The 14,185-nt window shown below is 38.9% G+C and overlaps 1 protein-coding gene across 2 annotated transcripts in view; it reads right to left on the reverse strand.

The window, feature by feature from the left end:
* Positions 1 to 676: 676 nt before the first annotated feature.
* Rgs7bp (regulator of G protein signaling 7 binding protein) overlaps positions 677 to 14,185 on the reverse strand; it is a 96,544-nt gene continuing 83,035 nt past the window's right edge. The window contains exons 5-7 of one of the 2 annotated variants that reach the window (XR_002388847.2): positions 13,428 to 13,498; positions 6,222 to 6,386; positions 677 to 3,395 (exon numbers count right to left, since the gene is read on the reverse strand). Coding sequence is in view for 1 of the 2 variants with exons in the window: in XM_004862879.3 (XP_004862936.1) it covers positions 3,304 to 3,395; positions 13,428 to 13,498 (163 nt within the window). In the remaining variant the exon portion in view is untranslated. The remainder of the gene's footprint in view (positions 3,396 to 6,221; positions 6,387 to 13,427; positions 13,499 to 14,185) is intronic. The other variant, XM_004862879.3, reaches the window with a different exon arrangement.

Below are 14,185 nucleotides of genomic sequence, written 5' to 3' on the forward strand. Positions count from 1 at the left end.
GACTTTCAGAGTCCAAACTTTCAGACAGGATCATTATTAATCCAGTCCATTTGCTTGCTTTCTGAAATAAATTATGAGCTTTTCTACTCCTGTGCATTTATATTTTTTCCTCTCACTCCAAAGCATAGCTTTCAGTAGGTGGCAGTATTGCCAAACACTGAGCATCCCAACTGTTTTTACAGGAGCATGGAGGAACATAATGGTCAACAAGATTTTAGAATTTCCCCAGGAGCATTAATTAATTAGAGGAGGCAGTTAGGGCTGTGCTACTTTTAAAACTTTGTTTGTAGCCATGAACAAAAGCACAACCAGAAGTTTGTAGTTAGTTTTACACCTAGATGCATATGAAACATTACTGGACAGATATTTAAAATGACACATTGGCATCATGGGCATTTTATCTGTCTTATCTAAAAGTCCCTTCAGACCTAGTCCCTTACTGATTTAAAGCCCAAAAATGTAGTTTTAAATGTGGAGGGATTCAGGTGACTTTAACTTTTGTTATATGGTAATATTTTTCAAATTTACCGCAAAGAGCATGTATTGCCTTTGTAATTTGGAAAAATAACAACGGGGGTTATGAAAAATTGGGGATAAAATGTGTGAGTGTGTGTGCCAAGTTTATGTCATTTTCTGTTTCAAGCATGTGGGTACACATGAGAAAGCAGGTTCACTGTTCTCTTCTTACCTTTAGAGACCAGCTCATGGTTAATTGCTAATCTCAAAGTAAATTCCAGCAAGAAGCTAAGACAGCAGAACTTTATCTCATGGAACTATACCTGAGAAAGTCCTTGGAAGGTGGAAGGAGAGAGGGGCAGCTCCGAACGGGTGCACTGGCATATCTAATGGGAGATGGCGAATCACCTATTGCAACTATGAGCCAATGTAGATTATCAGAGCTTTCAGTACTAAATGTAATTTTAGGACCTGCTACTGAAAGAATTATCTATAAATCTTGGAGTATGTCTGTCTACAGGAACTATAAAATTGATCGAAGTCTGGAAAACAGGCACTATGAATAAAAGATAAGGTGGCTGAGTATATTATCTTTGATATGGAAAGTCTGGCTAGGTAGACAAATTCCCATCTCCATGAATAGCTACTACAGCCTTCGCAGACATGGAGGTGAGATCTGAATTTATTAACAGTCTTTAGGTGTACAGAGGACAATTGCACATAAGATGTTACTTTCACACTGAGACTAAGGCGAGAGTGAACTCAAATTAACCAAGCAAAAATGATTTAGGTTAGGCATTTAGAAGAACCTGCTGAATACAAGGTTGGGCTTATCAATTAATAACTTTTCATGGATTAGTAGGAACAAGATTGAGGCTAAAGTTTCAATATGGTCAAAGGTAGGAGAAGGCAGAGACAGGAGCTGAGAGCATGCCGATTTGGCCTACTTCATAATCTTGAAAACAATGGCCCTTAAATGAAATAACATTCCAGATTCAGGAAAGAATATTAAGCTTTAATTAAGCTTGATTTATGAAAATCAACGTCAGCAGACCAGGTGGGTCTGGGAATAGTTACTTGTAATAATATACTATCACAATTGTTTTACAAGTTTTTGATTTAGAAAATTGTGATTTTTCTCATATAGCTTGTCAAGGATACTTCCTTTTGTGAAGCCAGGCATACCTGGAACCTTGCATCAAATACCAGTTTGTTGGAACACAAGTGTGGAAGTCAAGATCAAGGCCAAGTAACAGCTGGTGTAATCAAAGTAGGGACCCGCGTGACCTTTTGAGATGTCTTCTAGTGTTTTAATTCTTTTACTTGCACATCAGATACTAGGGAGAATTATCTGAAACTGCCATTTTTATAGATCGAAACAGTCAAATATCAGCAATTTCATATAATTCAACCTAATACAGTAATTATTCACTTTCTTCATCTCCATTTAAGCTAAAAATATTTAGTTTTTAGGTAACGATATTAGTGTATATATAAATGCCTTTGCAGGGTTGAGATTGAAGGTGAGTTTTATGTAAACCACATGTGGGCATTAGGGTCATACTTCTGTTGTGCTGGACACTGGTGCCTCCTGTCCAGATTTTCAAGATTTTTCAAACTATAGAAACAAGAAAAGAAGTGCAAAGACTTGATATCTCCAACCATGGGAAATTCTGTCTGGAAATGGGTCAAAGGAGAAATGGGAAATATAACAAAATTTGAATCATATTACAAGTTTAGTGGAGGAAGATCACAACAAAGCTGTGAGCAGAAAAACAAAGCACGTGACTTCCTCCTTTCTAAAATATAATATTGCTTAATGTGTCCTGCTTTCAGTATTCTAAGCATAAGACAAGACACCAAGTACACATTGGAAAAGTTATATCTGCATAGTCATCTAAAATGAGACAAGCTTAGCTTAACTAAAAATTTTTATTAATAATGTAAAATGTTAATATTTTTACGATCTGAGCTAATTCCAGCATGCCCTATGAGTTTAACACTATGCTGATGTGCAGACACCATGCTTCAGATTTCAATTAGAACAAAATGTGATAATATTCAATTTTACATTTGAGGGTAATTGTATATGTTACTACACCATTTCCTAACTTCATTCTCCAAGAAGCTGAAAAGACACTGTTGGCTCAAAGGGAAATTAGTCTCCCATAGCATTGTGCGAAGGTATTAGGATTATTGTGTATTTACAAAATGTATTTCTCATATATGATTTTTGTTGTTATAAATTAAGATGGTATTTTTATGTTGAAGGTTTAGATTCTGACAGAATGGAAGACTAAAGGTAAATGAGTGCAGAGAAAGAAATAAGTGAGGTGGTATATGTTTGGTTACATTATTTCTAATGATATTGATATATTGGAATTTTAAAACACAATTTTGTAGTTTTAAGTAGATTTCTATGTTTAAAGACTTCTTTCATGTATGATAAGGTGTTAACATGAGATCAGCAGGAGCTATAGATATAGATATACTATTATATGTGAAATAATTTTTCTCTATAATACACTTAAAAATCTTTAAATAATTTAAAAATCATAATTCTTGCATCTGTCATGGCATGGTTTGGAGCAGACATGCACAATGTCAACTTTAGAAATCCTTTAAAAAAACAGCCTGCTTTTTAAATCTGTTCTTTTTTCCTTGATGGCAGCTGCTTTCAAGTGTAAAATCATTGAAAAGGGCAGGGAGAGGCGGGTAAAAGTAATAAGGAATCATAGAAAACTTAGTCAAAAATCAATCACTGTGTGGTTCAGCTGTCTGGAGGTTCTCAGGTTTCGTGATTCTTTATTCAGGTGTTCCCAGTGGTGGGTTTCCAGGAGAAATCGCTTAGCTTGAGACGAGACAACACAGCCCAAAGAACCTTCTCTTCCGTCTTCTAACCAAGGGGTAGGGAGTTAGATTCAGAAGGCTGCTGTCATCTGTGGTGAGACAGAATGTACATAGGAATGAGTAACAGATAAAACAAGCCACTTTTAAAAAGTGGCTTTAAAAATCCACCATTCTTTAAACCAGTGTTCCACAGTCTCAGTACTGTTGACTTTTTTAAATTTTCAGTACTGGAGATTGAATCCAAGGCTTTCACACTGAGCTATATACCCAGTCTTTACATTATTATTATTATTATTATTATTATTATTGTTGTGTGTGTGTGTGTGTGAGACCTCTCTAAATTGCTCAGGCTTGATTCAAACTTGTGATCTTTCTGCCTCAGCTTCCCAGAGGGCTCGGATTACAGATGTAGGCTACCATGACCAGCCACTCTTGGCCTTTTGGACCCAATAATTCTTTGTTGTGCGAGGCTGTCCTAGACATTGCAGCATGGTTAGCAGTCTCCTTCTACTCATTAGGATGCCAAGAGTACACCTCTTCCAGTTGGGACAACCAAAAATGTTCCCAGCTATGGAAATGCCAAATGCCTTAGAGAAAGGGCAAAACAGCTCAAGGTTGAGAATCACGCAAGTTGGGAGCAGTAGGTAGTTTATTAGAAAGATTTCATGCCTTGGAGTAAAGTTGGCATGTTTTCTAAACTCACCTCTGCTATTTACTAATTCTGTAACTTTGAACATGGAACTCAAGCTCATTAGGCTTCAGTTTTCTTGTCTGCAAATTAGAGTTTTATAATTAAAATTACTCACCTTAAGTGAGGATTAAATGAAATAATCTATGAAAAATATTTAGGTTGGACAGGTTGCTTAGTGCCTAAAATGGAGGAAATTCTCAGTTTAAAATATAGCTATTATTACCTAAGAAAGCATTTAGATCATATAGCTATCATTAATTATTTTCCTTTACATAGGACCATTGTCTTGGCTCCGTTTACTTCCTTCATAACTCCAGAAGAAATTACAGCTATTCTTTATTGAATCTTTTCCTAACATTTTCTGTAGGTTTATGTGCATAAAGGCATTCAGAGATGGATGATAACTGCTGAATTCATAAGTTTTGATTTGAAATTTTTAGCATGTTAACAAGTAGAGGAAGAAATAAACCAGTAAACCAAATCTGGTTTAATGAGTTGGGTTTTTAAAAAAATAGTATGGTATTAAAGAGAGGCAGGATAGGAAGATCCTGTTGGAGTAGAATTGGCCAGTGTGGATCTCGTGGCTGGAGAAGAGCTATTGCATAAGGAAATAAGCCAGAAATTACCATCTGGTGAAGTGCTAGTACATGGCCTCAGTGGGACAAAATGGCTGGTTGGTACTGGTGACTATTAGGTACCCTTTCTGGGCTAGGATAAGAGACTCTTTTTCCAAACTAATCTTAAATGAGACAGAACCTTGGCAAAAGTCATAGAATCAGTAGTTAGATGAAGATATGGATAGAGTGAAGGAAGTCTCTTACCTCAGTAGAACTAGTTTTTTCTACAGAGGGTTTGTTTTTCTTGATTACTGAACCTAGATGTTCTAGAAACTGTCAAGAACAAAAACATGTCCTGGCTTTCTGGTCTTCTTACATAAGTGGTGTCATCCAAGTGCCTGGTATTTTCCTTTCTGTCCCTAAGGGCTTTCATGTGTCATATTTATTTGTAAGTGAATATCATCCACCAAAGTTGACAGTGGTCCTTGGAAAGATGCATTATGCTATATATCTAGGAAGAACTTGAGACATAAGTCCATATCAGAGGAGAAAATGGATGCCCCAATTGTGCATGTCAAGCAACTCAGACACAGTCCCCTCTCCAGTCTCCACAAATTAAAACCCTCTCTCAAAACTTAAATTCTGTTACCATGGAGAAAAACAGGGCTATTCTCATCATTTCCAGAGTGGAAAATAATTTACAACAATCTGGGCATCAACATTTTGAGAGCTAAAATTAGGACTTTTTTTTATAGTTAACTTGTCCCCAAAGAGTTAAGTCACTGAAAAGAATGTCAGATACTATACATGAGCCTTTTTTCTCAGGAAGATCTCTCAGAGATGAATCATGATATATTTGGAACAACAACAACAACAAGAAATCATACCTTACTTTTTCATCATTTCTATGACTTTTATTTTAATCACCCAGTGATCAATAAACTTAACCTAATTGGATATGGCAAATATATAGCATTCTCTGAAGGGTAAAAATTTTTACCTTCAGCCTCTTTTTGGATACTGACTACTTTACTGAAACTTAAGTTTGCTAACAATTTGATGCTTTCCTGGAACAGAGTCATCAGAACTAGGAAGGCATTTATTTATATTTCTAGATTTCTAAGACTCAGAAGATCTATTTTCAAAATTAATTTACCTCCTTCCCTTTCACCATAAATAAAACAGATTGGAGGAGGGACTTACCTGATCTTTATATACAATAAAATATAATTGTGATGTTTATTGTTCCTACTCCATGAGAAAATATATCTTCCAATATTGTATTTACAAAAGAAACTACAGTGTGTATATTTTAGTCATATATTTAGTCATATTCTCTCTCTTTAAAATATTTGAAAAGCACAAAGGTATTATATAGATATTATTAGATTTTATTATGACTGCATCTTGTATCTGTTTATTCATTACAGTGAGTCAAAAAGCTTTTCAATGTACTGCCTTTTACAGTATTGAAATTCTTCTTTGTCTGATATATATATGCATATGTGTGTATATGTGTATATGTATTTTATACACACATATGCAGCTATGTATGTATACATGACACATACATATATACAGGATATGTATGTTGAATACGCACACATATATTTCACTCACAAGTGGACAGGAGTTGATGGGAAAGTGATTAAGCAAAGGGCAGGCACCTATTAAGGATGACTGATGGTTTGGGGCAGCATTGTTGTGCATTTGTGACACCTTTGCCCAGCCAGGAGCTTGTCTGATCATCACCTAGGGCCAAGGAGACACGGAAGCTCAAAAATTCTTGGCAGAAATTCAGAGCAGTTTTCCACACCATAGGAAGCTGACACCTGCAGTAAACACAGAAATTTACCAAGCAGCAAGTATGCCTGGAATGGTTTGAAGTTGACTCAAGTAAGGATGTCTCCACATGGATTGAAATCTTGCCTCCAAAGGGCTGTGCATGGGATGTGAGCATAATTGAACATTTTCCCACTTGTTCTAAATTTTCTGGGGTAAACCACTTGAACCTGTTGGGTAATCTTTGGTCTTTTATTGTGAATGTTCATTGGATATGGTGTATTAATTAAAACTTGTAGAGCATCTTTTATTCAAAATGCACAATCTCAGGAAAAATGTAACCAAGGACAGCTTTAAATGTGAAAATGAAAAGTGGAAAAGGGAAAGAGAAAAGGAACGCATAGGAGAAAGTGAAAGAAAGAGCAGAAAATTCAACCATCAGCGAGTATGAACCTTACTCATTTGATGTTTAATACTAAAACTAGGGACATTGGAATCTCCTAAAACACAAAGATACCATTTCTCTATTGCTTAAATTTATTTTGTTGCTAAAAGATTTCTTATGTAAATGAAATGTTGAGGAAAAAAGAACATGAAAATGAGAACTTTTCAAATAATAAGCTGAGTTTAAAGCTGTGCACTCAGATATAATTAAGAGAAATGCTCATAGTGAAATAGTAGTTACAAGTTTCTATTCCAGGGAAAAAATAAAACATAAAAAAAAATTAAAAAGAGAGAATTTCATTGAACTCAGTGGTTCTCAAACATTAGCTGCCTCAGCATCATCTGAAGCCATGTTAAAGCACAGATTGTTGGCCTCAACTCCAGAGTTTCTGGATTAGTAGGTCTGGGGTGAAGCCAGAGAATCAGCATTTCTTACAAGTTCCCAGACATGCTGATGCTGCCAGTCCTGAGACCACACACATTGAAGACCTGGTAAGTGCCAGGCTTTTTGTTGGGTACTGAGGGTAATACCAAGATGGGTCCTAATAGAAAAATGATCCCTGCTGCAAAGATCTTTCTGGGAGCAACTATGAATCTTCATTAAAAATGCCATTAGAGAAACACAAATATAGTGCTATGAGAGTTCCTATGGGGGAGGTATAAAGGGAGATTTAGAGAAGAAGAAAAATGTTTATAGAAGATCCCTGGAGGCCTTGATGATCATTCTGGGCTACAAGGAATGAGGAGAGCTTGAATGATGTTGAAGGGGGTAGGCATTCTGATAAAGGGGACAATATGAACAAAGATATGGAAGTGATCAAAGGCAGCTTAATTTGGATCCAAGTAAAGAAACAGTCCAGTCTGCCTGGAATGAGAGTTTTTGAAGGAGGGGATGGTTCAAAACAACCACTTAGAATTCCCTAAATATGCTTCACTTTCCCTTGCCTCCCTTCTATTACACATGCCATTTCTCCTTTTAAGGAGAGTCCTCCCTCCTTAGACAAGGTAATCTTCTCTTCAAGATTAGCATAAACATTTTTTTTTCTGCAAAGTCTTTTGTGATTGTGCCATGCATCTGCATTCTTTCTTGTTCCCATCCCTAATATAAACAATTGCTACAGCACTTAGCACATTATCTACATCCAGTCCTGTCTTCTCACCACTCCATAAACAACTCTTTATGAAAATCCTCATGCATTTACCCTTGCTGCCCCAGCTCTTCATCTCCCACTCACTTCCAACCTTCCTTAACCAGACTTCTATGCCCCAAATTTCACATCAGTGGTTTATGCCAACAATGCCAATGAGTACCTTGCTGCTAAATCCTGTGCACACTTTCAGTTCTTATCCACTTTAATCACCCTGTACTTTTAGCCATTCCTTCCTCTCTGCCTTGGATTTATTTCATAATGCTCTTCTGATTTTCTTCTCAGGCCCCTTTGTAAAGTATATTTTTCTCCCTCCAACTTTAACTTTTGGTATTCCAGGGCTCTTTTTTATCTGCACACTCCCCATGGGTGGTCTCTTTATAGGGCTTCCATTACAACTGTGATGAAGATCTTAGATCTGTTTCCAGTCCTCCTAGGTCACATCTCACCTTGGCATCATTAACAACTGAGCATTGCTTTTGGAATTTCCCCATGTCTCAAACTTTAATTTTTCTCTACCCCTACTGCTTCTCTTCTCGTCTCCCTAATTTAACTACTGACACCATCATTCCCTCACTTTTCAATTCTAAACCCAGCTTCATTCTTGATGCTGTGTTTTTCTTGATGCACCACATCTAGCTGGCCAGATCTTCCTCTCCAATCCCTTGGCTTCAGGTGAGATCTTAGGCACTTCTCACCTGGATACTGCACCTGTCTCCCAACTGAATTCTTCCAACAGTGGCAAGATAAAATCCAACTATCTTAATTTGCCTTACAGGGCACTTGAAGATATAGCCCACCTACCTTTCTCATCTCCCTTAAGCCTCCATATAACCACTTTCCCAACTACTGGAGACTACAGTTCATAGAAATACCCTGCTCTTTAATCTCCCCATGTACCTGCTTACATCCAGAGTCTTCTGCTTAGCCTGTCTTTCTTCATCTTTTTTTTTGGTAACTCTTACTTATTCTAAAAAATGTTAGCTCAAAAACTTTCAAAAAGCAAGCTCAAAAAATCCTCCATTTTCAACTCAAATCTGGGTTAGGTGACAATACACCATGCTCTTGTAGTCACCTATGTCTAATTGTTATGGAATTATTTATGTTCTAAATGCTAATTCCTGTGTCTTTCTAATAGTGTATGTGTGTGTCATTTTCAGAATTCACTTGTCTAGCCTGAAGGCTCACCACAACCTCTATGAGGGGAGGCATGTGCCACCTGGAAGAGCTTCCCAGGCGATTCTATCTGATTCTGCTCTGGTGAGAGACAGCCTCCAGGGCAAGAGGCATCCTTAGCACCTGGCACAGAATTTGTAACATCACAGGTGACTCTTACTTGTTGGATGATGATAGGGCAATGCATTTTGGGCAAAGAGGTCTGTTTTTCTTCCATTAGAAATTGAGTAGACATTTAACATTTGTGAGTAAGGACTCAGGATAATCACAGCAATGCACTTGAAAGTAATGTGTGGATTAGATTGGAGGAGAGCAGGGGGATTATATATGTTATACTAAATCCTGGACAAAAGCTTGCACAGCTACTGGTAAAACCGCCCAGAATGACCTTCAGATACCAACTGGAAGCTTAGGAGGGCTTCATATGAGATGGTGAGGAAAGAAACTAAAGGGTCAGTTCTAGGACAGAGGGTGGCCTTACTCCAAGTATTCTTTAGCCAAGTGTCCAAGGACTCTTCTGCCTGAGTGGCCAGTTTGGTTCTGGATATGGGGTCCAGATTGGATCAAGTAGGGGTGTAAGTCTGGGACAGGTGGTGGTAGACTCAATTTAGTCTGGAGTAGTGCTGTTCACAGGAGGGCACCCATTCAAGAAGATTCAATTTCTGACTTACCTACTTCCAGACAAATTCTAATGCATGGTATCAACAACCAAATTCTATGCAAGAGTGAATACACCAACACACTCCACAGCAGTCATTAAGGCAGAATTTCAGAAAAGGTGCAACTGTCTTTCAGGCTCAATTTATTTCTGCAGATTTGTTTTGTTTTACAACAGAGTCCATTTAGAAGGTGCTTGTCCTTCACTTTCCAATCTCCTTTTAGCCTTTGTCAGTAACCTTGTGGGTTGTCCACAGGTGGTTCCATTTATAATCCATTTGACACAGCAAGATGATCATAATTAATGAAGCTCCCCACAGCACTGCCAGTGACCCAGAACCTAGGACAGGAAGGACATGGCAGCAGGGGAAAGAGCAGCAGGTTGGGAGTCAGGAGACCTGGATGGTGCCTGGAGCCTGCTGGGGATCTGCAGTAGGATAAGGGTTTCCTGCTCTTCTTTTGTGCCCTTGTTTGTCTCCAGTCTTACACTGGAAGGATGAGAAAGAAAAGGCCTCATCTAAGACAAAGGCCAGAAGGCTAACCATTAAAATTCCTGCCCTTGGCTACCCTCCTTCTCCACTGAAAATCAATTTAAACTTTTATTAATTTTTAATGTATGGGAAAGGGGAAAGATATGGTTAAACCTTTAAATGCTCAAATGAACACAGAACAGTTTTTGAGTGAGAGCTAAGATGGAGCCTGGAGAAGAGGGGAGTCTGAGTTGGCAGGTGTGCATATGGTCAGAGCTCAAGGTAGGAAACACCAGGACCAGTAGTGGCATCTCTGCTGTACCCCCGTCTTTGTTCCAAACACTCATATAAATTAAATAAAGAGAAAAAGGAAATAAAAAGCAAGAAAGAAACAGATGGCTTTCAGTAATGGATTTCAACTAGTAAAAATCATGTTTTGACAATAAAATTCTACCAAAAAGAGCTAGAATAGTTTTTTCACATTTCACCCCACACCATTTCCTGTGCCTATTACTCCAGACCTGTATAATAAATAAATCACCTGAATGGAGAAGCCTCTGTGGTCTATCCTGGTCTATGCAGTTCAGGAGAAGAATCTGGATGATTTGTTCATTAAAATGGCACCATAAGCATCCGTCAAAAAACATTCTTGGTGGGACCCTAGGAGCCCTGTACTCCTGCTTCTGGTCCTCTCTAGAGCAGCCAGTCCCCTTCCCCACCACTCAGCTCACAGTACGCATGCTGGGGTGCATGTTCAGCATGTATGCAACAGAGATGGATCTGCATATGCTCGGGGTTCCATTTCTCCCCCACTTGAAGAAACTTGAATTTCCAACAATATATTACCTTCCCCTTTTTACTATTATTAAACTGTTATTGTACCACTTCCTTCAGAGTAAAACGTCCTTGTATCTCCTAGCTTTCTCCTTTTCATTCCCCAAGTACATGCAGGGATTGAGACATGCTTTCATTTTTGGGTGAAAATTCTCTTTTCACTTACACTTTCCCTCACTATTCCAATGTCTATTATTCTTTTTCTATTTTAAAATGTATTTAAAATTCGAATTACTTTTTTTTACTAAAGTAATATGAAGTTATATAAAATATATATATTATACTTTTTATGATTATAAAAATGACCTAAGTAAGATGAAAATTTTGATTTTTCCCATTAAAGTGTAGTTCAAACCTACTGCATGAATTGTTGTTACTACATGTGGAGGAAATATTTAAGAAGGTCTGATTTAAAGATAGGTTTTTTGGTATCTGTGAAATTCAGGCTGGGGGATACTGGGCAGTGGAGTGGGAGGTTCAGCACCCCTGGGTACTGTTGTGGAGCTTGGGGAAGACCTACCAAATGCATTTAGACCCTGGGAATCTTCAGACAAGATTACCAAGTCTGAAGTCCCAGGAGCCAATGCTGTGAACCGTAGGCCTAAGGTCAGCCTTACTTGGACTGAGCACTCAGTCTCCCCAGGGTGAGTAGCAGCAGGGATTATTCTATTCTATGTTGATTTGGCATTCCCCTGAGCAAAGCTGGGTGGGTCAGGTGATAAATAATACTAGTGATGACAGTAGCAACAAAAATACAAGACTGCATCTGTCAAGCATTTGCTCTCTGCAAGGTCAGTAGTAGGCATATGAGCATTGCTTCATTTAATCCTTACAACCACCCTCTGAAGTAGGTAAAGCCACTGTCCCCTTTTCAGAGATGAAGTAACTGATATCTTCAGAAGTTAAGCACTTGCTCCAGAGTGCAAGGTGTGGGGTCAAGACAGCATTTGGACTCAAGGCTGACCTTAGTCCAAGGCAATGAGTCCTAAATACCATGCTTATTTCTAGTAACAATCTTCTAAGCTGTGATTGGAACAATCTCTCATTACAAACAGGTTGTCTACTTTTTTTGAATACTACAAAGCACTACACCTATGACTCAAGCCAGCTGGCCTTGGCAACCAAGCTCATCTAGGGTCACACACATTTCCCTGATGTACCACATCCCCTGCCTCTTTTCCTGACCCCCAGCCCATGCAGTTCGGCCTCACTGCCCTCAGCCTCTTTGTCTGGTGTTCTCATTTCCACCTCTCCACCTTCTGCTGAGCTGCTTCCTGAGCCAAGAGGCACTTTAGCTCTGCTGCCAAATTCTCTTCTTCCCCTCCTCCTCACTCTCAGGCAAGCAGCACCCTGTCCTGCTTTGCTCTGTAGAAACAAGGGAGTTTCTTTCTTGCTTCTAAAAAGCCTTTCCTGACTCTCTATGTAGCACTTTCTGAAGCTGATGCTTTCCCGTGGGTGCTCTAGCTACATGTGCTTAAAGAAAGTGCTTGCTGTTCGTTTGTTTGTAACCATTCTTAGTCCAAGGGCTGCAAGGTTAGGTGTAGATTTGACAAACATTTATTGTTTAGGCCAGTGTTATTTTACTATGTCTCAGGCTCTAGATACTGGGGATATGAGAGTTAACAAAGGTGTAGAGAGGGCTTTCCTTCATTCTGCTGCAAATCCCATTTCTGTGCTGGGATGTGTACTCCTAGGCTAGCTCTGGAGATGGGCTGCCTGGGTTCACTCCTAGATTTTTCCTCTTACAGTCTGTGTGATTTTGGATAAGTTGAAAAACCTCTCTCTGTCTCAGTTTCCTGTAAACTGGGAAACAGCAATAGCATTTCCTTCAAAGCTGTTATAAGAATTAAATAAGGGGGCTGAGGATATAGCTCAGTGGTAGAGCACTTGCCTAGCACCACAAAATAGTACAAAAAATTAAGTTAATATAGTAGGGGCACATTGTAAGTTCCTAATATATGTTAATTGTTACTATTTCTGTTTAGATAATTACACATGTGGATGGCAGAGATCTTCCTTTCCTAAATCTCCTCTACTAGGCTATAAAGCTCTTAAAGGCAAGGGCCAAGTCTTCGGTCCTTCTGTGTGACTGCACCTGATGTAGCATGTGACAGGCCCCCAGTCTGGAGACAGGGAGGGGGCAGAGAAATCTGCTTCCAAGTCAAAGTGTTTCTTGGCCCCCTTCAGAGCACCTGAGAGACACAGGTCTCATTATTACATATTTTCAAAGAAAGACAAATGTAAGCTCAATACCTTCTACTGTTATAAAGTAAAAAAAACTTGCTTTAATTTCTCCAGAAACAAGCCCCATGTTTATCATGTTCAAAACATCCTCACCTCAAAGAGAAATGATGAGACTTACCTTGATTTTTCAATGGTAAAGGCATAGTTTCCCTGAGTTTGCTTAAAAGGTTTTTCATTTCACGCATGTCTCTGTAAAATTGATAAAAACAAAGAATAATCAGCTGAGAACGCTCAAAATAAAATCTCAAAGACTGGTCTATGAGACAAGTGAAGGCTAGGATGAGATTCTGTGCCTAATTGTACTAGCTCTAGTTTCCAGTAGGCAAATATTGAATTTATTTTGTTTTTATGAGAAAAAGTCTGAGCTGTGTTGGCCCTGGAAGGAATGACAGAGACTAGCAAACATTTCCATCAGGGCTTTCTCCTGCAGGAGCCTCCTCCTGACCCCTGAGCAGACCTGCTGAGACAAGAAAAGACCCTTTGGTAATGAGGACGGTACTTCAGATTTACAGGGAGAGGCCAAGAACACACAACTGGAGCAGCGGGCTCTGGGGAAAGCCAAGGCTGAGGGATGATGCCACCAAGGCTGTGATCAGAGACCATGGTGCCTATGCAGGTCCTCCACTGCTGCCTGCTTGGATTTAAGTCTTTCCTTACAATTGGATTTCAGCATAACACATATGTTAAATATTTATGAGTACCAGTGCTAGCAAATTGAATGATATGAAAGTGATAAATTCTAAGCCTCCAGAAAAGAGCTTCCCATGGTGAGAGAGAGAAGGATGAAGAGGGAGAGGGAGAGGTAGACAGGGAAGAGGAGGTGGGGAGAGGCAGGAAGGGGGGAGAGGAGAGAGGGAGGGAGGGGAGAGAGAGAGG

This window comes from Heterocephalus glaber, unplaced genomic scaffold (genome assembly GCF_053883595.1).
Source record: "Heterocephalus glaber isolate CG9 unplaced genomic scaffold, H.glaber_assembly_v1.0 deba00001543, whole genome shotgun sequence".
In the NCBI taxonomy this organism is placed as follows: domain Eukaryota; kingdom Metazoa; phylum Chordata; class Mammalia; order Rodentia; family Bathyergidae; genus Heterocephalus; species Heterocephalus glaber.